This window comes from Ochlerotatus camptorhynchus, unplaced genomic scaffold (genome assembly GCF_037179485.1).
Source record: "Ochlerotatus camptorhynchus isolate MF236.1 unplaced genomic scaffold, CSIRO-AGI_Acam_v1.1 ptg000137l, whole genome shotgun sequence".
Taxonomy (NCBI): domain Eukaryota; kingdom Metazoa; phylum Arthropoda; class Insecta; order Diptera; family Culicidae; genus Ochlerotatus; species Ochlerotatus camptorhynchus.
The window spans coordinates 2057866-2083073 of NW_027040627.1; the positions used below are offsets into that span (position 1 = coordinate 2057866).

Genomic DNA, 25208 nt, shown 5'->3' on the forward strand with positions numbered 1-25208 from the left:
AAGCATTGTGCATGCAAAGAGTTCTCTAAGTCACGCAGCTCAGTCTTATGCTGTTCATTCTTAGACCGAAAGTAACGCTTCCTTGCCCTGCGTAGACGATTTCGCAGCCGTTGCAGTTCATTGTTCCACCATGGTTGTTTCTTCCTGTGGGTGTCGATCCGTTGTTTTAGAGGCACAACTTCGCTGATGATTCCATAAAGCCTGTCGTAGAATATCGATACCGCTTCGTCGACACTGCAACCAATTAGAAGATTCACCCATCCGACGTCCGAAATCATTAAGCTCAAAACTGCAAAATCACATCGCTTGAAGTCAAAATCTAACGGATCAGTTGCTCGGGAAATTTCACATTCGCTTGCAGTTTCAATCACAAGCACCAAAAGTTGATACAATTATGATATCGTAGTGTACCAACAGCGTATCATAGCGTACCTTCAAAATTTTTGAACATACCTCGCAAATTCTTTGTTTTAGAGTGTCCTACTGAATAGACGCGTGATTTTTCGAAAATCTTCATTAAACCTTCCAAAATCATCATCAATGTAGTATACCAATAGCGTACCTTCAAAAGTTCAATTTTAACAATTTTACCATACTTACTTACATAAAACTATTTAGAGGCGAACCAGCCTTTAGGCTGAAAACCTCTTAAATAAAGAAAAATAAAAATAAAAAAAAACTATTTAATATACATTATATGTAAAATCTGACTTCGTATTTGGATTCCTCGGGAAATTTTAGCCTGTTACCTTATGACCAAAAACGTGATATTAAAACAAGTAGAGGAAATTGCTCTAATGTTGGTCTATGGATCTAAGATTGAGCCCATCGCTAAAAATTTGCTATTTATCAATTTTATCTAGATGAACGCGTCATTGAGACGGTACTAATTGATATTTTTGGTCGGTTGCTGAATTTATGTATGGGCCCAAATTAGGGGCATTTAGGCCGACATTACATCGATTTCCCTGTATCGAAATACCCTTGAATAACTACATCCAGCTAAGCATTCTGTTTAACCCTGAATGTAGATAACCAACAGACATGGAAGGGGGAATTTTGAAACATCTTTAAGTTATAATCAATTTGTATGGGTACAGGTTGAATGTACATTAAGGAAACTCAAGCTCGATGATTTTCTAAGAGAATTAAATATTTATTATTATTTTAGAAAAAAAACGTAGTTTTGTGAAAATGTCGTGGACTGCTGACGATTAAATTTTCTCAAAATATTCTCACAAGTTCCAGAAACATTCTGCAAGGGTACAGGGTGAAGGTTTAATGAAGATTTTTGAAAATTCACCCGTCCATTCAGCAGGACTCCCTAAAACAAGGGATAGGGGAAATGCAGCTAATGTCGGCCTAAATGTCCCTAATTTGGGCCCATACATGAATTCAGCAATCGACTAAATTTTCAATAGCAACCAAAAATATCCATTAGTAACGTCCCAATAACGCGTTCATCTAGATAAAATTGATAAATAGCAGATTTTTAGCGATGGGCCCAATCTTAGATCCATAGGCCAACATTAGAGACATTTCCCCTATGTGTTGTACGTTCAAAATCCTTCAAGGTACGCTATGATACGTTGTTGGTACACTACGAAAAACATAATTTTATTAAATTTTGTTTAAAGTGTCCTGCTGGATAGATTGACATGAGTAGACACACTGTAATTGCATTTCATGTATCAAATCGGTTGTCAAATACGTTTAAAATGCATCGAAGTTCAAATGATACCATCTCAATTTGGATTTGGATGGACATGTGTGCTTAACTTATTTTAGTTGACAGAATTGAAAGGTTTGAAAGTCTTTCAAAAAGTGATTGTTGAGTGTAATTCAATTAAATAGCAAACGAAATTAAACCTGGAGGCAACTGCAAAGTTACAGTTGGGAAGAAAAAATCAAAATTTCGAATTAACGAATCAGAATTTGAAAGGCACACTACCATGCACAGAGGTCGAATCGATTTGCCGTCTTCGACGAAGCTGTTCTGTATAGTTTCTCAATCTAAGTCCCAGGTTTGATGAAAATTGAGCAATTTTTGAAATTTTGTCAAGCAAATGAATAGTTTTCTTCTGTTTCCCATACATTTTCCCATACAAATTGCCGCAAATTACAAATTCAAAATTAGTTTCACGTGCAGATTGTAGAATATGCATAAATCTGTATAAATAATATATAAGTCATCTAATTTTAAGAGCATTCAATTGCAGTGGTTTGATAAACTTACCTCTCAAGCAGGCATGGAAAATCATTTAAATTCATTTCATGCATTCATCTACATTCATTTGCCTCTAATTTTTGTCATCAACAGCATTCCGCAAAATGATGTATAGAGCTTAAGTAGGTTTTGTTATTAGCTACAACTTTTGCCCATAACTTAAATCTGTATCTCTTATGCATCACGAATTATAGCGGGCAGAACTGGTTACTGTTTTTCAGTGAATGTAAAATACATTCATTGAAAAACAGTAGTGGCTTCTGTTCGGCCTGGTTCGTCATGCTTAAGAGATACGGATTTGAGTTGTTGGCAAAAGTTGTAGCTAATAACAAAAGCTCCATACATTACTTTGCGGAATTCTGTTGATGAAAAAAGTTAGGAGGAAATGAATGTAAATGAATGCACGAAATGAATACAAATTATTTTCCATGCCTGCTCTCAAGAGCACCAAGGGGGTCAGTGCTGTGACACAACCCGACTGTCCTGTTGCCGAGAAGCGAGCTTGCTCACGCAGGTTGCCGCCTTGGCATTCTGAGAGTTAATACACCAGCTTTGTTTTTGAAATCTTTAAAATTTATCTGATTTTAAAATCAGGTTGTGATCTAAATTATGCTTAAATAAGATCCTTTTGGCTGTAATAAGGCTAAATCGGATTAAATTTTAGTTATTAAGAAATGCAGAAAATTTAAACGAATAGAAGGTGTTTCCAGTCCATTTTCATATCAGACTTAGTAATTTTAAGAACATAAAACTCAAGATTTAAGAGGTTTAGGTATCTGTAAATTAAAAAAAAAACTTACTTCTCAGCAGCCAACAACAAGTATTGGTTTAAACTACGTGCATTTATAAAAACCTTTGTATTATTGCTTGTAGTATTGCAAACTTTTATGCGAAAAATAACGCAACAAAAAATAAACTTAAAAGTTAATAAAAAAAAAAAAAAAATTTAAAAACACTGTTGTAAAACCGGCAAATTTTTGAACTATTGACCAGGAAAACCTGTTACTATCCTATGCCATTTAAGAAGTCTAAGTTCTCAGTTTTTTGGATTACCTAATTCAAAAGTTGTGGATGAGATAATCTGATAAATCGCGCAGGATACGTTTGGAAATTAGGCCTGTTTAATCGCCGGGCTCTACCCGAGTTGAATTCTAACTACGACGATAAATATCCCTCGCTCTTTAGTAGCAAATGTGAACAGCAACATTTGGTAGGCAATCGTTCACCGTTCATTGTATTCATATACCAATGTTCTCTTTTATGTGTTTTGATTTGAATGGTGTTTTGTTTGTATTTTTAAAAGCACCAGATAATTTATTATACTGTTGTTTTATTGTAATACCTGGACTGAAGCCGCAATTCAATATTTTCGTGGATTTCAGAATAATAACATCATCCCATCAGGAAACTGCTGCTGGTGACTCATTTCATACAACACCGCCTATTCATCTTCTATTTCTACGACTTCCGTTATCAATCGGCATCAAATTAACCCTACGGCTCTATTCCGACCTATAATCTGCACAGATACCTATTTGTAGAAGCCACCCATAGAGTTCTCTCCGGAGCGACCGCACAGCTTAACCGACACTTGTACCTATAGTCTCTTCTTGTTCCCGGAAGTCATCCCCCCGGTCGCCGCTGCAAGATGGAATCTGCCATCGATCCCAATTTACAACCCAATTTAGTCTAATAGTTTCCTTCTTGTTGCAAAATCTCTAATCTGCTTTCCTTCGGCTTGTTTCCATCATCATCCAAGTGTGTGGACCAAAACTAACTGTGCTGTGTGTGTGCAGCAGCAGCAGCAGCAGCACACTTCATCAACCGAGTTAATGATTGCCTATCTTCATCTCGCTTGAATGGGTCACATAATGCACCTAGGATTTTACTAAATTCTTATCATTGATTTATGGCGAGCTGTGTGCCTTTCGCCTTATACATGCGTACTTGCTCCGTCGTCGTCGTCAAGTGTATGAGCATTTTCCAGATGGCAGCAGAAGAGATATCATCTCAGCAGCAGCTCAATCTTAGTCACGGTGTGGGAACGGTTCAGCAGCGCAAGGAGTGACAAGGGAAGACGAAATCGTCGGAAGCCCAAGATACAAGACAACAGCATCGGCTTTGTGCGAAAGTCAGGCTCAGAGGTCGGAGTCCAGTCCGGACCAACACTTGCCACAGCAGCTTGCCTTCGCAGTCTGACGTAAGAAAACCGATTTTGCTACAGCATCAATTTTTCATAAGCAAATCTTAAACCTCATAAGCATAAGACGACCGCTCTCGGATCGGATGCTGGCTGTCTGCTGCTGCTGCTGCAGCTGCCCTGGAGAAGCGCTGGAAGCTGTGTGTTGTCATTGCTGGACTATATCTCCATATCTCGAGTACATCTTCATTGGGGTACTTTATTGTGTTTGCCAACAACAGTAAAGGCATGTGCGTGAAAGAGAGAGGTACAAGAAGAAGAAGAAGAAGAAGCTATTAAGCAGTAGACTAACTCTCGAATCTTGGCACATTCCGGATTGCTCCTTCTGGAGCAGGGAATAACAACAGCACAAGAAGTTCATCGCATCATCGGAAGTTGTAGGTATTAGCATCTATCTCCTTCTCCGGATTGGTTCTCCATAAAGCATCCCGCAAAAGCTACCCGGCTGGATCGGCTGCCGTTTGTGTGACCCACACTCCCATCTCAGGTGTGCGTTGTTGTCGATTCCTTAACTAATCAAATTGCGACAAAGACAAGCTGCTGCTGCTCCCATTGTCCATAGGGCTGAAGTATGACTTAAGCCCCCATAGCTGGAGTTCTAATAATGGAAGGGGTTTCGGGAGATTTTCGGAAAAAGAAGCTCAATCGATTGGAAAGGAGCCGAAAGACGGGACGGAACACACAATATGCTGCCTTCTGTGTTTTCAGTTGAGGGTGTTATCAAATTGTGTGCATCTTAATTTTTATTGGCCGCAAAGCTCTTCCTAGCAGCAGGTTGTGTGTGTGTGTGTGTGTTGGCGTGTCGTCGTTTTGGGAAATGGGGACGAATAGTATACTCTTTCTTACAAATAGGTACAAAGATGGGATTGCAAAATCCCGTAGTTTGCTTGCACACTCTGTTGGGGCAGATATCGAAGAAGTGCGACAGACTTTCTTTGTGGATATTAAAAATTTAATTAAAATGCATAACTTGCTACTGCAGATTCGACTGGCTGATATGTCGGTTGGACGTCAGTTGCTATTATTGAATTTTATGGCAAATTGAAGTTCTTACAAATGCGTCCTGGGATTGTTTAGAATATGGAATTTGGTTCGGAGTGGTTAGCCTGAATGAGTCTCAAATAGACAGGATGTCTCCTTGCTAGTTATGGATGGTTATGCATCCAATACTTTTAGTTGTCTTTTAAAGTTAATCTAATAAGAGCATTTACTTATAATCTTCATTTTATTTGATTCGTTTCAGGTATGTGGACACCATCAGATGTTATGTGCTATGTTATAAAAGTGAATGTTGTGTCACATTCCTAGAAAAACGATCCAAGTTCTGGCAAGGTTGTGCACTATTTAGGCTCAAGGTGGAAGAATCCCGCAATAAAATTGCTAAACGCAGCTGTCAAACTTCAAATCATTTCAGTTTCATGCCGGCGATCAAACAATTTAGAAAACGAAATTTACTGATAAACTTTGTCTAAAACTCTAGATGAATCTTTACGGAACCACATGAAATACCTATCATAGGTAACCTATGTATATATATATAGGGTATACGTCCCTAACCTCGGTCTAATATGCAGCCATCGATTACGTTTTTAATCATAACTCATCAATGAATTTACCTGCAAACGATATTCTACTGCTAAATGGTATGCTTAGATATGCTTATCATGTCGTTTGCTATCAGAAACCACGAAAAGTTGAAAAACTTACTTTTTTTAAGACAATAACTCACGAGGGAAATGTATGTAATATGGGTCTATTGTCCCCAAATTGGGTCTATTTATGGATGCAACTTCGTCCTATCTTGTTTGATCCTCAAAAAAAACGCTCTTGGTAACGTTTTCTGATGTATTTTTTTTATCACTATCACTGTTAACTTAATGCTCTTCATTCCTCAAAACATTTCTTAGAGAAAATTTTACGAAAACTACATTAAATCACTCAATTTAAAAATTAAAAATTAAAAATTTCGCTTATCGTCTTTTGACCGCAGAATATCTAAATCAGAACATTGTGATGTTCATTATACAGGTTTGGCAGAAAAAATCTCCCTTCCTGTTCGTTCCTTATCATCCAAATGCAAAACAACATTGTTGACGTTACTCTTATTGCTATATGCTGTCAAATGAATTTCATGGGCCATAGTTAGGAACATAGAAAAGAAATGTGTCCCTAAAGTTGGGTCCATGTTTTACTTGTGAAAACGTTGTTAAACAATTAAAATAAACATAAAATATTCAAACAGCAACTGTAAGTTTTACGTCTAGTGTGTATTATCAGGTAATTCCAATCAATAAATGCCATAATCAGGCCATTTGATGATCGTCAGTCAACCTTCCCATCTTAACCTTATAAGTCATGGCGGCTAAAAACTCCGAACATTGTGATATTCTCAACCAGTTTTATTACTTACGAGAGCTGAAAATGTATTGAAATGTTGTGATATAAATTGATTTGTGTGTGGTACACATTTATCAACCATCAGTGATCAATATTTTCCTTATTTTTTGTGTAATATTCCTTAATTAATTATTTATTTGCGTGATAGGCCGAATGAAAGGACTAGACCCACATTACATACCGTAACCCTATATCTTTTTAATTTGGAAGCTTAGAAATTTAGAAAGGTCTGAAATGCAAGATGGCACTCATTTGGGTAGAATAATATGTCGTGACTGTTAAAATATTTTAATTTACTTTATTCGGCAAAATTATGCATATTTAAAATTTCTAATTTCTATAAAAAGCAGTTTTTATTTTCAGGGCACCCCTAAGTCAATTATCAGCATTTTTAAATTCTTTATTTAGGAGATTTTTAGCCTATGGCTAGATCATCTCTGGATCAATTATCAGTAGTTCATCGACCATCTCCGATTTGCATGAAACTTTGCATTCACATATTTGCTCAAATTCAGCCATTTTGAATCTTTTAACTCGTGTTGACATTTTGGATTTTTTTTTAATCCTTGCTAACATTTCAGGACAGTTAAGACTTTGTTAGACCATTTAAGCGTTTATTTGAATTTGCATTTTAGCGTTATTTAAGTTATTTTAGAGGTTGACGCCAGTTTTTGTATTTGTATTTATGCGTTAAAAGGCAATTTTGTGTTTTATGGCCATTTTGGCGTCAGTTTTGTTGCATCGATTGGATACCACGGAGATACAAAACACCAGTGGCCTCCCGTAGCCAAACTTTTTACCTGTGCACCAACTTTCAAAACCAGATTTAATGCCATAGAGTAGAGAACAACTTCGGCCTAATCGCCCATTTTGGGCCTATCGAGCAGAAAACTTCAAATAAATCCATGATTTCAGAGTTAACAAGTCAATTATGCAATTGTTACGATACTTTAGTTAATAAGCTACGGAACGAAGTCAATGAGAACGCGTGATATGAAGGTTTGCACCCATTATTCCCAAAAACAAAAGAAGCGCTCCGATCGAATCAATTTTTATCTTCATCCGATAGGACGAAGTGAATTCATTGGCGTTTCAATGGCGGTTTCAATGCGTTAGGCCGAGTTTAGCGTCAAGAAGCAGTGTTAGACCTTTGACAATATCTCAACGATTGGTTTGGATTGATAAATCTTACGGTAATAATAACATTCTGTTTAGTGTTAAACTGCGCCAGATTAAGAAAGACTAAGTGCTGGTTATGCTTAATAGGCCGGAAATGGAGTAGTTAACCCTACCTTCTCCGATTTGTATAAACATTTGCGTAATTGTTAATTATGGGCAATGATTCACATTTTTGTTAAAATTCGGGCACTTTGGATCATGTAGAATTTTCAAAATGGCCTCTGTGAAATTTTCAATAAATTGTAGCACAGAAACGGCATTGGACACTTGAAAACTGACAAAAATCGTAGAAAATGAACTTTTAATATTTTTTAAATTTTTTGATGGTATGTTTTTTGAGTATTTTCAGAAAATTACTTAAAATGTCCCAAACATTCTTTACAGTATAAATTACATTAAAAAAACATTTTAACAAAAAGTACAAGAAATTAACCGAATCCTTTGTTGTACGATTTTTGTCAAGTGTCCATAATTTTAAAAAGTAAAAAAAAAAAACATTTTTCTTGAGCTTTTTTCTAAGAAAAATTTATAAAATCGGATAAGAACCTTTTGAGATATTTAGTTTTTCAATTATTTTTAATTTTTTTCTTAAATTACTACAAACATTTTTGTGTGTTTTACTCAACAACTTTGACTCAGACGTTATTTCGATTAGAAATGCCGTTTCTGTGCTACAATTTTTAGAAAAACTTTTGAGACTCCATTTGAAAATCTTAAAATATCCTAAATGTAAAAATTTCAGTGAATCATCTCCTATAACTAACAATTATGCAAATCGGAGCAGTTTTTTCGATTCGTCACTAGAGATTCGTGAGGGAATCCAAACGGCCAATAATAGAGACAAAACGCTCGCGACGACGACTACGATAAACTCTCTCTCTCTCTGCTATATAGCTATATAGTAGAAGGAAAACGAAGTATTGTTTGCAAGACATTGTTGCAACAAACATTGTTGAGGACATAACTTGATCGGAACGGTGAAATTACATAGCAAAAAATCCCGATTTACTTCTGTGTATCATTTCCTGCGTATGTCGTAAAGCAGCTTGCAAACAATTTTATCGTTTCGTTCTACCGTTTTATATTGCAGAGGCAACTTTACATGAAAAAAGGGAGGATTGTGCCATTATTCGTTGCCGTTTATGACAAAGCGTTATAATTTGGCTCGTTTATCGTTTGTCATTTTGTCATCTTGATAGGGGAAATGGATGTAATGCCGGCCTAAATGCCCCTAATTTGGGCCCATACATAAATTCAGCAATCGACTAAATAGCGATCAAAAATATCCATTAGTATCATCCCAATTAAGCGTTCATCTAAATAAAATTGATAAATAGCAGATTTTTAGCGGTGGGCCCAATTTTAGATCCACAGACCAACATTAGAGCCATTTCCCCTATATATTTGATTCCCTGACGATAGCCTCCGATAGGAATCCGTGGAAATTCGTGTTAGTTCATCACATCAACACAATATATCTTTGACTCTCAGAAATATCCTGGAGCTCATATTTGGTATCCTACAGATTCAACGATGTCCTGATGGAGCTCGTAGTGACAGACTTCTTCCATTTTTCCAAAATACTGATCTTGATGTTCTACAGGTTCAACACAGTTTTGTACCGTGTATTGATTTATTTTACGACTCCGTGGTACTTTGTGGGACCTCATCAAATCATGGGAGATACTAATTTGTGTTAACAAAATCAATTTGAGGTTATCCCAAACACCGCAAGCTCCACAACACTCTACAGGTTCAAACTATATTCGGGACAGCGAACAGTGTCGATGAGTGTGTTAGAACATCAAGATTTGAACTCCAGGATGATCTGAAGAATAAAAGACATTTCTGCAACAAAACGATACATCTCACATGATGTGACGAGGTCTCACGAACCTCTAAAGACTCGTGCATTTAGTCGAGAGATCCTGTTAAACTTTATTGGGCATGTAGAACGTCAAAATCAACTATCGATAATAATTTGGAGAATTTATTGTACTTCGTAAACGCCGTTTTGTTTCTCGATGAATGCTTGGAGCCTCCCTCAGCTCGGTTAGTAAAGGCGCCGCAATAATTCAAGATCATGGTTGAGGCGCGAACCATTTTCACGTTCCGTCTTCCATCTGCACTCCACCGTAGGTGGTAAGCTACACCTTTCGTTCGAAACACCAAGTTGGTGCTTCACGAGCATAGTTCATGTCTCGTGACCTTAGAGGGTTCCACCTGTCTAATCAGCGTTTTGTAGATAGTCAACTTCATATTGTGGAGAACTTTATTCGACCGGAGCGTCTGTGTCTAAAGTAAGCACGATTCCCTGAAATAAAAATGGAACCGAAATCCAAAAATTTCCTGAATTTTCGTGCATTGGTACTATTTTTAATAAGTGCGATTACATGAGCAAAAATCACCATCTTAGCGTCCCTCGGTGGGACTTTCTATGAGAGCAAACTGTCAATTTTTTAGTTTATTGTTTGCTTTAAATCTTGATTTAAAAATCTAGATAAAAGTCTATGGGACCGTAAAATATATTGTTGTGCTCAGAAAAGTAGCTTTTTCAGTTGATTTATAATAACCGATAGGGGAAACGCTCCTATAGTTGCGGTACGTTAGAAGCGTTAGGTTCCTATAGTTGTGCATGAAGACTCAATAAACAACTATAGAAACCTAACGCTTCTAACGTATCGCAACTATAGGATCGTTTACCCTATATATTTTTCAAAATGTAAGCTCCCAATATGCGTCTTTCAATTTATCTGCTGGTGTCATTAACGGTGGTCATCAGTGCGCCGAAACGCATGAACTCGTCTACCATTCCTTTTTCATCGCCGTCAATCTGGGCTCAAGGTGGGAGGCTTACACTATCATCTCATGCACCTCTTTCTCTCATGTATTTTACCGTCATGAAGATTGGTTTCAACCTTCAGTCTGATGAACGTTTCTGCTATCGTGTCAGAGTTCCGTGCCATGACGTTCATGTCATCGACGAAGCCAAAAAGCTAAACCAAGTTGTCTACTGCCTGAAAAACCTGTAAAATCTGGAATCTCCAAGGTTTTTCTTCTACATGAAAAAATCTGGAATTCTCAGAGGCATGCTTGGAATACACAGTTGTACACACCAACTACTCATTTGTTAACAACTTTTCACTCAGTTGTTGTTTTTCTTTAAAGTAATTGATAGATTAGGATCATAGTTTACTATAGATATGCAAAGAGTAGGTAAATCTTAACATTTGAATCAACGCCAATGATTTTTTACACTTAAAGTACGAGATGAGCAGCGAGCATTTCTCATTTCAATTTTAACAACGCAAAAACAAACACAGTTTATTATTAGAATTAAAATCTACTTGTTTTTACGTATCTATAACAAGCTTAAACTCTATTCTATTTACTGCTTCAACAAGAACTATGTTACGTCAACTGTGTGCGAAGTTATTAGCAAATGAGCAGTTGGTGTGTACAACTGTGTATGCCAAGCATGCTCAGAGGATTTAAAAATTCCTTTATTAACCAAATTTTTAAGAACAGAATATATTTAAGTGCCCCAGAGAACCTTCAGGGGAATTTTTAAATAAATTTATAAATTTAAAAAAAAAATAATACAACTAACGTTAGCTTCTCCTCTTTAGTTACTCGTACTCCTTGCTCGAAATAATTCTGGAGTGGATTTATATTCAGTAACAACATAAATTATTAGCATGGATAATTTATGCAGATTTTAAGCTTAGACTATTTTTGGAATTTTGGACCTTTTTGGCAATCACAGTTGGAGAAATTTGCAAGATTCTGGAACGAAAATAAATATTCAAGACTGTGGACTACTGACAGGATTGTCACTGACAATAAATTGCTTTCAAATAAATTAAGGCCCTTTGCTAAAGTTTCAAAGCTTGTGAACTTTAATGAATGAAATTGATGAGAATTTCCAATGATATCTAGGAATAATTTTAAGGGAATTCAGAGGAAAATGGGTGATTTTTCAGGAAACTGAAATCTTAGGATACCTTTCCAATTAGTCCTGATCAGTGTTGGGGAAATATCAAAAGATCAAATTTCACCAATGAGCATAATCTCATTTGAGTACGTGCTAACAACAGCGAATGATATTACAAGCTGTGATACGGTAGCTCTGATATCATGCTAACAAAACTCACTAGATACAATTCTCACCAACCTGTGGTGAGTTTGAGCTTCAATATTTTTACTGTACACCCGAACACGAACCGAAACTTCCATCACAGCTGGCACCAGTAACTGCCATAGTCGCTGTATTCATAGTCTGGCGGATAGAATTTTGATCTATCAAACAGCGGAACCAATTCAATACATTGTTGACCAACAATTGAAAAGGTACTATCATCAACTTTTTTAAACAAAATGTTGATTATTCTTTCCTCGCCAATCGAAGGTAAATACCAGCATCATCGGATAGGGGAAACTTTCCACAGCCTAAAGATGGTGTTAGTTTCCGAAATTTTGTTCGCAATAGCTAATTTGCTCTTTTCTGTTGTTGGTCGTGATTTGCTCGATTGGTTCCGCTATTTGACAGCTCAGACTATGAATATAGCGACTATAGTAACTTCTTGTCTGTCATCTGTGGAAGCAGCGAATCCAAACACATAAAGCAACAAAACGCATGCTAATACTACCACGATAAACTCTATCTGTAATATAGCTTGATCGAAGTTGTAGAAGGATACTGATATACCGTAGAACCTCGTTAGTTGGAATAGCTAAAATCGCAATTAAACGACGCTCGTTTAGAATTTGTTTGACTGATACCCCTACAGTGGTGCGTAACGCTATTGGGTTCCTCTTTAGGGGTACCAGTTATACACATTCTAAACGAACGCCGTTTAATTGCGCCGATTTTAACTATTCAAATTCAAACAAGCAGTCCGAAAACTCCCAAAAAGTTTCCCAAGTCCGAATAGTCTGAAAAAATATCCAAGTGAAAAACATATATGTGTAGGGAAGCTCGTCAATATGTATTTAAGTCTGGGTAAGCTGGAAATCATTCGGTCTGATGACCTTTTGACCTAATGGTAAAAGTTCCTATAAGAATTGAGCAAGAGTTTATGATTTGAATAGCTTAACATGATTTGGAGAGCGACTATGTTGCGTGACGTTACTATATTTTTTTCACTTCTCAACTACAGCTACAACAACTACTCAAGAAAACGTTTTGAGCAACTCAAATCAGAAACTCTGGATTAATGCTTATAGGAAATTTAACGCAATTTCAAAATATACAATTACAGTTAGGGGTTAATTTTCATTTTATTTAGTTACAGTACACAATCTGCCGAAAATCAGTCAAAAACCGTTGTAACATCATGTAGAATGTAAACGTAACATTTTTGGTTGATTTCGTAGTCGTTCGCAATGCTGTTGAACTTTATATGAACTGTTTCAATTTGAAACTAGAACAAAAACACACCCCTCGCAATGCTGAGTTGCAGTTTCAATATTCGAGCACTATTTTGCACCAGATTTGCAACTGCTCGACTATTCGGTTTTATTTCTGAGCGGCTTTGAAACACGAATGGAACCCTGTTTAAAATTTCTTTGGATGTATGTATTGATGTTTCTCTTAAATGTTCAGAGAACTCCATAGAAGTTGAGAAGATTCAATAGATATTTGAGAATTTTACAGCAATGTTGGGAATTTCTGACTACTACTACTACTAAAATGTTAATTTATTTACTTTTAGTCTTATGGTTTACAATTATTGTACATTTCAATTGATTTAGCCCGAAAGCTCTTCATCAACAAGTTACTGTTTACTGTTTGATTTTAGTTTTACATGTAAACTATCATTTTGCTTTTAAGGAAAGCATTTTTTAATTAGAAATTTTCCAAACTTACGACTGAATGCCTTCTTTCAGATAACAACTTGAGTGCGGTAAAAATCGATACAACTGTTTCAAACACATCGTCGGTACATGAGCAAGTCGGCGATCATCTCTTTTTGCCAGTGGTGGCGGGGTGGAATACCCCTCGCCATCCCTCTCCAACGGGGAGTTTGGTAAAGAGAAATGATCAAACCGATTTGTACCTTCCTAAAGTTGTCCTTGCTCGCTTTCTACTCTCTATATACAATTTTCACACTGCCGTACTCTAACCGAACTATCAACTCTAAACTTTCATCTCCTCATCTATCGTATAAAAATTACCACTTTAGTCTGTTACTTCAAATTAGCATTTTCAACTATAGAAAATATGTTATTGTACCTACACTCCCGAGCATAAGTTTGAGGACACCCCCAAAAAAACATGACAAATTTGTTATGTTCATATCTCTGTCATGTTACGTCCAATTTTCGTTTGAAAGGTATTGAATGGAACTTTCCTCGTAGGCAAAGTTCAATATAATTTTCAAATTTTGTGTGCTAAAAGTTCATCCAAAGTTACAGGAGATCGAAGTGTGCCTTGGCCGCGATTAAACGTGTTTGTTTTCTATTGTCGGGATTTTTTGCGATAATCTTCTGTCAGCATTTTGGCTGGTGGCGCTACGCCATCCGGAAGAAATTTCGTTTGAATTATTTCCAAATGTATAGTCCAATTCAGTTTTTACGTATTCAGTAACCGTGTTGTGCCAGTGTTAGTGATTTAGACCGTGAAATCAGCATGGAAAGAAAAGATTCCCATTGGTTAAACCCTGTTAAGCCGTGCCGTTCTTTTCTGGATACTAATTTGGTGAGCTCGTTCCTTAATTTTTGTGGTAATTCTATCGTAAATATTTTTTTAAATCATTAAATACGCGTCAATCAAATTTTGCGCTACTGTTTTATAGAAAGTTTCAGTACATTATCAGCATCGATACTGTACCGGAGCGGGGCTTATTGTAAGCAAAATCTTCGGAAGCATGCGATCTTGAAATGGGCTAATGGGTATACGGTAAAGCTATCACCTTCGAACTCCAGAGTTCAAACTCTTTGCAGTCATAAAAAAATGGTTATAGGTAGATTTTATACATAATACCACTGCCAGACAGGAGTGTGATTGTAGATACATACAGTACATACAATAAATGAACGAATGAAAAATTGCATTAGTCAAATGTGTCAAAATTAGTCTGTTTTTTTTTTATAAAATCTTTATTCTGTCTTCCTAACATATAAACATGTCTTACAAGCTAAGCTATTCTAAACTAATTACAGGCATTTATTTCTAAGAAGAATTTGAAGCTAGGCAAGGAGATCATATGTCGTTCTGTTTCCAAAATATATTGACTAAACTGAACAAATTTTCTTAGAATCATAATTTTGTCATCCCTGCTAAACTCTTCTAAGGTTGGAGCTATCAAACTGGAAAAGGTTAAGAAGCGCATTAAACGAGGATCAAATCTGTTTAGTAAATGTCTAATAAAATAGTTCCATGACTGATTGACCGAAAAACGTTTACAAAATATATGCTCAAGATCTTCGAGGAATCCGCATGATAAGCAATTAGGGTTGTCAGCAATACCTATGCGATACAAATGAGCTCTGTGATCAATTTTCCTATTATAAAGTTAATAAAGAATAGATTTTTCATTTGAGTTCAGGTTCTTTAAGTTAATATTATTCCAGACACGTGGCCAATTGTTTTGTTCTTTAGTTTCAATAGTTGGTCTAGGCAATGATCCAATTTTATCAGAATATAGTTTTGTCGTAGAAAAAGGTTGTGTTAGATCATGTTCGTAAAACAAATTCATGAAAGAAGGATACGTGGTAATATAGTAACAGGTTCCCTAATGACTACTGAGTACTGATATTAGGCAGAATATAATTTTTCAACAAACACGTGTCGGTCAAATTAGGATTTATCCCAGGCTACTATTGTAGAAAAACGTAATTGATAGATATTGGGCGGAACGCGTCGGAATGTTTAGAAAAAATAAGGCGCACGCTTGATCAGGTTTATGAAAGTGGAACTTAATGAAGGCATCAGTGCTTTTTCGTAACTTTTAGTTTTCGGATTAGAAAAATCATCGGTTGCAGGACAGTGTTACCGATTTATATCGGATAATCCAAAGCTATGTTGATCATTATAACATTAAATTTTGAATAACAAATGATAAGACAATCTTATTCAAATGTCGTAATAATACCTCTGACCAAGGAAAAATGATTTATATAGTTTTCATAAAAGTTCACGATACAAATACTAATGAGGAAAGGAATTCCGCATTTCCTTTTCCCAAGTCCTTTTCCTCTCCTTCCCTTCTCTTGTTCTCTTTTCAGAAAGCGAGTAATGGCGCTATAACCATATGCCATATAGGGCTAGGACAAGAGTTAGTGCTCAGGTCCCAACCGCTAGAAGAAAATGGTAGCGAGCAAGGGCGCTATAACCTAGGCGAATACAGCATTCCCTCCGTATAGGTTACGTCCGCACACCGCTCTCTGTTGTCCTTCGACTGAGGTCGGCTGGATCGATTGAGGGATGGCAGTGGGTTGGCGGTGCCGTCCACGCTTGTACGAAGGGAGGACTGTACGCTCGAACACAAGGGGTAAATACCTGTGATCCATCCCAGGAGATCGGACAACCAAGGAGTGTACATTAACTTTCTTAGCTCTGTCACTCCCAACGATTTATATAGCCTATTTTCAAATCCTGCATACGGAGCGGTTGGTACGGTATGTCCCCGCTCTTTCATTACCTGTGGATTAAATGTTAACCACTGTCTATACTTATTAAGTAGACATGGTAAACATTCACTTCCACAAAAATTAACTAAACGCTACACAGTAGGCCTGGCCGCTTTATTGTTTGTTTCACATCCTTGATGTGAATTAATAATGACAAGAAAAATGATAGATGTATCATTTTCCAGGATTCTTTCAAGTACTGGCTGTGTATGTGTAGACTAGACTAAAAGTTCACCCAAAGTTACAATATTTTTCAAAATTTACTCTGAAGAATCGTGACTGATTTTCTCAGAATTGGGTTGGCCAAATTTTGAAATAAAAGTAGTAGTAGAACACTTAATATGCTATACCATTCATACCATTCAAATAACCTTTGGAGATCGTAAATTGAACAAAACATATTTGCATGGTTTTTTGGAGTGTCCTTAAACTTTTGATCGGTAGTGTACTTTACCTAGTTGTTTAACTGGCCAGAACCGTAATGATCTGTTGATCGGATCGGATCCAGCAATCTCTGAACCTTTCGATGGTAGCAGTTCTCCGTAACGCCAAGGTCTGAAGACCAGCCAGGCGGTGGACCTCAGAATTTCTAGTCCGCGGTGGACAGTTGAGGATCATCCTCAGGATCTTGTTCTGGATCCTTTGTAGTTTGAGGTGATGAGAATTTGCGAAACTCTCCCAGATTGCCAACCCGTACTCTAAGACGGGAAGGATTATTTGCTTGGAGACAACAAGCTTGTTTTTCAGGGATAGGGTGGATCTCCTGTTGATAAGCGGGTACAGCGTCCATATCAAGATGTTGCATTTTGTTTATGTTTTGTCAAAATGCTCCCTGAAAATCAACTTGCTGTCGAGTGTTAGTCCTAGGTAGACTACCTCTTTTGAAAAATCCACCACTGTTCAGGCAGATTTTGTTATTCTCCGACGGAACAAGTCTCGGAGATTTAGAGTGAGGATACTACGCCCCATTCTATTCAACATGTTCACCTCCGATATGCCGGCTCTCCCTGATGATGGATAGTTGTCTCTGTTCGCGGTTGACACATCTATCGTATACAAGGGGGTAGGGTGATCAGAGCTCTGACTGCTGAACTTCAGAGAGGACTGGACGTCCTGTCTGAATATTTCAACAGCTGGAAGATCCGGTACCGATGCTGAATGCAACCGATGAAATGCCATTCAGAGATACTCGGAACGTCCTGTCCGATAGATGACAGATTTTGGATAATCTTCACGAGGAATATTGGAAGACCGTACTGCTGCAATTTATAGACCAGGCAATCGTGCCAAACATTGTCGAACGCTTTTTCAACGATCAACAATGCCATGGCGCGTGATGTCAAGGTTTATTTCCAACAACTATTCGCTAGACGCACATCTCTACAGAATAAACCTCGTTGACAGCAATATATGTAGGTGCAGAACCGGTTATGATGACATCGATCACGCAGTTTGGTATTGCCCGGGTAATGACGCCTCCAGAGCACGACTGTTGGATACCCTGGTGGCCCGAGGTAGACAACCCTTCCGTGAAGTAAGAGATGTATTGGGAACCCGTGATCTTCCCTACATGCAGGCGATCTACGAATTCCTTTGTTTGTCTGATGTTAGAGTTTGATGTGACCATCCCCTTCTTTCCAAACAATTTCCAGCCATAGTGTCCCAGTCTTATTATCCTTCTGTTTCTGTGCTACTTGCCCCTGCCCAGTCAGGATTTGGTCAACCGTCCGAGAGTTCTGAAGGGGGCTTCAGAAACCAGTTTCCTACCTAGCTCCTTACAATCGAAATTGTTACCCATTAACCTCGAGCCCACCACGAGTAATTGGTATCCAATACTAACCTAGAACTACTGCTATTTAAAATGTAAATTCAAGCATTACTGATTTTTGGCTCCGCAAAGTGTCACACACGACTGAGCCTAGTAAATAAACGAACTAGTTAAAAAAAAACAATGCCATGGCAGAAGTTTTCAATACAGACTTGTTCCGTCGGAGAATGTTTGTCACTCGAGTCAGCTGGTGGATGGTCGAGCGACCTTTCCAGAAGCCAAACTGTTCCTCGAGTTACAAGTGGAGATCTTCGGCAGATGTTAGTAGCCGATGATTGAGTGCCCTTTCGATCAGCTTGGATAATCCTGAGAGAAGGCTGATGGGTCGGTAACTTGAAAGGAGAGGAAGAATCCTTCCCAGGTTTCCGAATGTGGATGACTTTAGCTAACTTGATGGTTGTAGAATCTGGATCTCAAGTGCTTGAGCTCCAGATTCAGGATGTTGTCGAAACCTGGGGCCTTCATGTTTTTGGAAGTTTTGATATAAGCCGTCAGTCGTGATCCTCGGATTCCTCGCAAAGATGTTAGGAACGTGGCTGAGATTGGTTACATTTTCAGCTACCTCAGCTTCGTGAGGGCTGGTGATGTTTTGTCCGAGATTATGGGAGCTGACGAAATGTTGACCTATCGCGGTAGTCTTCAGGTGTTATCAGGTGAACCACTGAATCGTCGGGATAATTCAGTGGAATTGGCCTCGGTTTAGTTTTGAGGACTTTTGTTAGTTTCCAAAGGGGTTTTACACAATCTGGGAGGGAACGGATGTTAATGGCAAAATTCTCATTTCTGAGTTCCACCATTTTGGCTGTGATATGTTTGGTTAGACGGTTGGAATGGGTCTTCAAGGTAGGCAATCCAGTTCTCTGGTACTGCCTACGCATGACATTACGGAGTCTGGAAGCTGGCACGTGTTGTTCCCGGGCGCGGGATATCGTCCCCTCGACGACGCACAGAGATCTATCGATGTCATCAGTCGTCTCCAGTGGGGCGCCGAAATCGATGGCTTCGTCGACGATGGGAACTTCTGAGAAGTTTTAGAATATTTTATAAAAGTTCGGAGAACTTCATTTAAATAACGAAGAGCTTCACACGAAAAATCGAAGAACTTCATAGAGAACAGTAAACTGTATGGAAATTGTAATTTTTTAAAGATTCAGGGTGTATCATTGATGTTTAGGTAATTTCAAATAAGTGACAGTTCTTTCATAAAAGATCCGGGAACATCATAGTAGTTCTGAGAATTTCATAGTGTATTATAGAACTTTATGGAAATCTATGGATCTTCACAGAATTTCATGAAAGCGCTTGCGTCTTTTACATCAAGAATATATTCTCTCATTTGATACCAGGCTGCTCAGAAATTATTCCAATTATCTTCAAGTGTTCTAAAATCTTCATGGAGTCCTTCAGATATTTTTCGAGACTTCAGGTTGATCAGGTATCATTCTGAAAATATCCAACTATGCAACAATTTCAGATATCCTCTCATATTATACCAGGCAGCTCAGAAATTATTCCATGTGTTTTGAGATGTCTTTAAAGTCCTCTGGATACTTTTTCAAGACTTGAGGTTGATAAGGTATTATTCTGATGAAGATCTCAAACTATCCAACACACATCTCATGATATCAGGTGACTCAGATAATATTCCAAAGGCTTTCAGGTGATAAATTTCGTGGTTCGAACCCTGATACTGGATTACGAATCACCGAAGCAAACAAAATTTGCACACCCACAGGTAGGAATGAATACCAAACACCGTTTAAAACTGTGCGTTGCGCTGGTCGTGTTGCAGTTTCATTTTTGACAGTTCCAATTTTTAGAGCTATCGAGTAGTTTGAAACGATTTTGAAACTCAGTATTCGAACGGCCTTAGGATGCTTTTGATAAGGTGTTCTATTGCATACATGTAAAAGTTGATGAACAAAGACTCTTTGAATTTGATAAGAGTCTTATCTTTTTTGGACAAATCTGGTAAGTTTTTGTTAATCCAGTAGATCATATGATCTGAATTATAGGATAATTTTGAGCACCTAGAACATGTTTTATCTATGAAATTCGATCGTAGTGATGGGCATGTAAATGTAAAGAACATAGAATATCTAATGGCCAAGTAAATTTATTCTGAATGATGAATCCTGGTCAATGTTCTAGTATATCACATGATCTAGACTCCAGGAGGGTTTGGAAAATCTTGGACGTCTCACAACATTTCCTTAATAAACTGTCATAGACTTATGAATCATGTAGATTTTAGGATTTTTTGGAAAACAATTATAAATTTTCAAATCTTCATGCATTTGGGAATTTAGTAATTGTTTCATATTTTACTGAATATTCATCATTAAAAAGTACAACTTGGCTAAACAATTTATGTAGCTAAGTATAATTCACCTGTGATTTCATATCCCGCCAAAATTATTCCAGTCATATTTCAAACACGTCCAAAACAGTACAAAATGCAATACGATAAAAGCGATGCGCAACCTCTGCTCTGTTTCCGGAGAAAAATTCAGCGACCCCAACTCAAATAAATTCATCTTCCATCCGCATTCAAGAAATACATCTTTTTCCATCGTAGGGCATGGTCAAGTTCAAACATTCGTCGGCGTAGTCACAAATGTCTGACCTCGTTAAGTCACATCAGCAGAGACCTCGTTCGGTTCAACCTGTGTGTGACCGATGGCGGTTAATGCTGTGCAATAAAATTTGCCTGTAGAAAGATTGACACATCGAAAAAGAAAACGAGGTGCGCTGTGCGTGTTTTCAAGACATCGCTCCGTAACTGACCACCACATCTCACAGCCCGTGGATTGCCCGCGGGTATTCGATATCGATATTCGGCCAAAATAGCAGCAGGCTGAAGGTGAAGTTCAACAGCTCGAACACTTGATCTACAGAGCAACAGACAGCGACAAGCTCTCGTAGATGAATTTCCGTCGCTTGGTCCACGCAATTTTCTCTTTTGCCATTCTCGACACACCACAAGCCGGAGCAGCCAAGCAAACCGGGACCGGGTCTACATTTCGCGGTTATTTCATTTTATATACGGTCAATTTAATCAAAACAAAAATAAAACGGTTTCACCGGCTCAAGTCGCGGACAGCTGAGATGCAGCATTTCATGTACAAACATGGGTCGTTCGATACGGTTTCCTCTCAATATCATGACAATGAACTCCTGCCGGAAAGGTTGATCTTCGCCGTTCGTTCGCAACGAGAGGGCAATGACTTCATGTTGGGCAGATTGTTGAAGTCGCATGGCAGCGGTAAGTGGAGCATTCATAACGTTTTCGAGCTGTCTGAGAAATGAAAAGCATTTCCTTTGCAAGATTTTGATTTGAGTATCATGATATGTTTCTGGAAATTTTTAATTTATGGCCTTAATGGGGGGCACTCAAACCAATCGGCAAACATGTACATCAAAAGAAGGTACGTGTTGCTTTACATCGTCGGTACATGATCCTTTAGAAAAAAAATGTAATGGTAATACTTACAACTAACTGTATCGAACAAACCGTCTGGAAATTTGGTTTTTCTCTCGAAAGTTCTCCAAGGCAATATGAATCTAGCTTATATAGAGAAGTTAAAACAAGTTTGATAGCGACGTAAGTGGAAGCAACCCTGAAGTCAAGAAATGTTATTTCTAATACTAATATCAAATTATATCACCGCAGTACCGTCAACACACCTGTCTAAAAATAACCCAACCGTGAACTCCACAACAAAAACATAATCTATCAACAAAACACGATCGAATAGCATGCCAGAGAGGTCTCTCTCTCTCTCTGGCCGAACACAATCCTTCATTGTGCTAACATATTTTATGAATCTACCTTGCATATGATGCAATGGTTATTTCACTAGCGAAAAAAAAATATGCTGCTCACAAGTGGAACAATTTTAAAGCCTTGCCATTTCTAGGTAATAACCAAAACCCCTTCTAAGCCCTGCAGTCAGTCGGGTCAGCAAAAAGCATCGTATTTGGCTTCGATTTCCGCGTACGAGAGACGAACAACTCCGAAAAAGTGTAATTCATTATATGAAACAGACACATCACCCCAAAAAATTTACAAACAATCAATTCCAAACCCCATCGTCGTTGTAGTGGATTCGATTCCAAGAGGACAGCTCCTCGTTCATTTTGTGGTCAAAGAAATAGACAATTGAATGTACGGGTTGCAGCTCTCCTGGATTCCCGTCCCTCCAGGTGGTGTGTTTCGTTCATTTCGACGACATATGTAACGATTAGAGAAGAGGACTTTCGGTTCGTTTCGAACGGATTTCTCAGCCAAGTGGACGGCCATAGACATATTATCGCATTTGTACGACACAAATAATAGAAAATCGAACGACGACCGGTACGGAGGAATAGACGGGTTCCTCTCGAGGCACTGCTAGAAATTGGGAAGAAAATTCGCACCGCAAATGTCGAGCAAAGAAAGTAAATTTCTCACAGTGTATGCAATAATTGAGCTCTCCGAACAATCCTGACTACACTGAACACTGATGGGAGCCTTTGGCCAACGTGATGTTATCTTTTCGCCTCTTTGCCAATCTCGGAAAATCGGAGAAAAACACATTAGTAGTGCAGTCCTACAGAAATCGATGCCCATTCGGAACCGTACCGCCGGAGCCTCTCTGACTGACGTTGTTCACCAGTGACAACACCTTCCGAACAGACCCTTGTGAGGACGACGACGAGGACCGATCTGGAACCGCAACCAACCGCAACGTCGATGAGAAGCCTGTATCCCGCACCCCATGAGAGAGCATTAGAATCTGTTAATGACGAGTGTTCTTTTGCTTACATTTCACCTCCGGTCATGTTCCGGTTGGTTGACAGGAGGCTGTGTAGCTGGAACCGATCCCAATGTCCTGATGTCAGAGTCACACACCTACACTCCCACCCACACATTTCTATATACCGATGCGATGGGCTTCCTCCACACACGGTTTGTATTTTCTAATCACTGTGCACCTCCAAGGTTTGAGGCCATCCTTTCGGCGACGAACGAAGGCAGACAAATGATTTTATTATTTCTCCGGCGATATCCTGGCGGTGACGATCTCATTCTGCTCTGTTCGAATCGATGAGGGAAGAGCTTTGATGTTCACTGCACGGAGAACTAGGATGCAGACAGCCGAGCCAAAAGACAGGTTTGACGACACATCAGTTGCACCGGTGGTGTGTGTGTCATCGATTCGATACCTTTCCTTTTTCCGAGGGCAAAGGCTTAGAAGTTCCGACTTTGTGAAAAGGGGAGGGTTGTCATTAGAAAGCAGGTTGGTGACATCTTGCTCGAATGGTGTAGCGCGTCGTTTTCGTATTTTCGATGACGTGAGAAAATATTGTGTCGTAAGTTTGGAGATCTACTGCTGGGAGCGGCTTCATTAAGGTATTCAAATGACAGAAGTTAAATGATTTCGAGTTCTGCGCCACTTCGCAACTTCATACCAACATAAAACCTGGCTTTCTACGGTCCAGTGTGATTATGTTGGGCAGCAAAGGAATTTGCAGGGAAAACATAGTGTGTACTTAATATAAAATAAAAATTGTTGGTTTAAATTCAGAAACATAATAAAAATAGTTTATTGACCCTAGCCTGTAAAAATTACATGAGCTATCAGAATCCAACCATTTGAATATGTTTTTGTATTCATTGTGTAATCAGAATTGTTTGTGTCATTTAACAAGCATTAAAAACTCAATAAAGAAAACAAAGGAAGGATCTTTCCAAGTAACTCATTGCCATCATGAAAAGTTGCAGCAACGCGTTTATGACTGAAATAAGTCATATAGATGTTTCCAAAACGTTTATATGACATGCGTACATCTATAACCCAGCAACGATTCAAAATTCAAATATTTATCTATTCTGTTAGTTTATAAGATAGCAGTGATAAGCAGCTTAGTTATTTAATAAGAAGCTTAAAATTGTTGGCTGCTCTCCAACACTTGTTGCATATTGATTTTAAAAATCTGTTAAAGAGTTCCGCAAGTATGATTCTATGATCACGCCTGACAAAGATGAACCAGAATAGAACAAACCGCGGGCCGGATGCGAAGACTTTTTCTAAACTCATTGCGGGACGCGGGCCGTGGTTCATAAGTCGTATTTAGGTGGAATAAGTCAGTCCGCATCGTGCTCTCTTGCCGTGCGGATCTATTTGCTTTTTGCTGAAGGAAGTGTTGCTACCACCTTAAGCTACAACAAATTTAAACAGCATTTTTCAGTGATCAACCTGTAAAATTTCTACCTTGTTCAACTCTTATTCCTCTTCGATCCTTGTTTGGACCCTACCCGAGGTAATCCTTCTTGGATATCGTTTTGGAAAATTCCTTTTCGATCCTTCAGATTCTTATAGTAAATCTGCTTGGAAGTCGATTTTGATAAAAATTTACTGCCGGCATGGCGCCTAAGCACAAAAGAAAAGGGCAAACTCTTGATCCCCCTTCTTATGAAATTAATTTGAGCAATCAATTTGATTTGCTCACGGATGATGAAAATGATCCATCATCCAGGAAAAATTCTAGTAAACTTTCCCGGCTTAATGCCAAGAAAGAAAAGATCCTTCCTATTGTGCTAACCACTTTCGATTTCCAAACTCTTCGCATGGAACTTTTGAACTTCGTGAAAGTTAACTTTTCACTACAAATTGAACGTCGGGGTGAATGTCGTATATTGGCTGAAACCTTGGACGGATTTAAATGTCCTCTCAAGTATCTTACTGAGAAGCAGCACA

The 25208-nt window shown here is 38.2% G+C and overlaps 1 protein-coding gene across 2 annotated transcripts in view; it reads left to right on the forward strand.

Annotated features, from left to right (window-relative positions):
- The window catches only part of LOC135700502 (uncharacterized), a 430325-nt gene that overhangs the window by 334045 nt on the left and 71072 nt on the right, over window positions 1-25208 (forward strand). Inside the window, exon 3 of one of the 2 annotated variants that reach the window (XM_065221047.1) lies at window positions 5671-5766. The exons of the other annotated variant lie outside the window; for it this stretch is intronic. Within the exon in view, the coding sequence (XP_065077119.1) occupies window positions 5671-5709 (39 nt within the window). The 3' untranslated portion in view covers window positions 5710-5766. Of the gene's footprint in view, window positions 1-5670; window positions 5767-25208 lie in introns of those variants that run through there. 2 annotated transcript variants of the gene reach the window in all.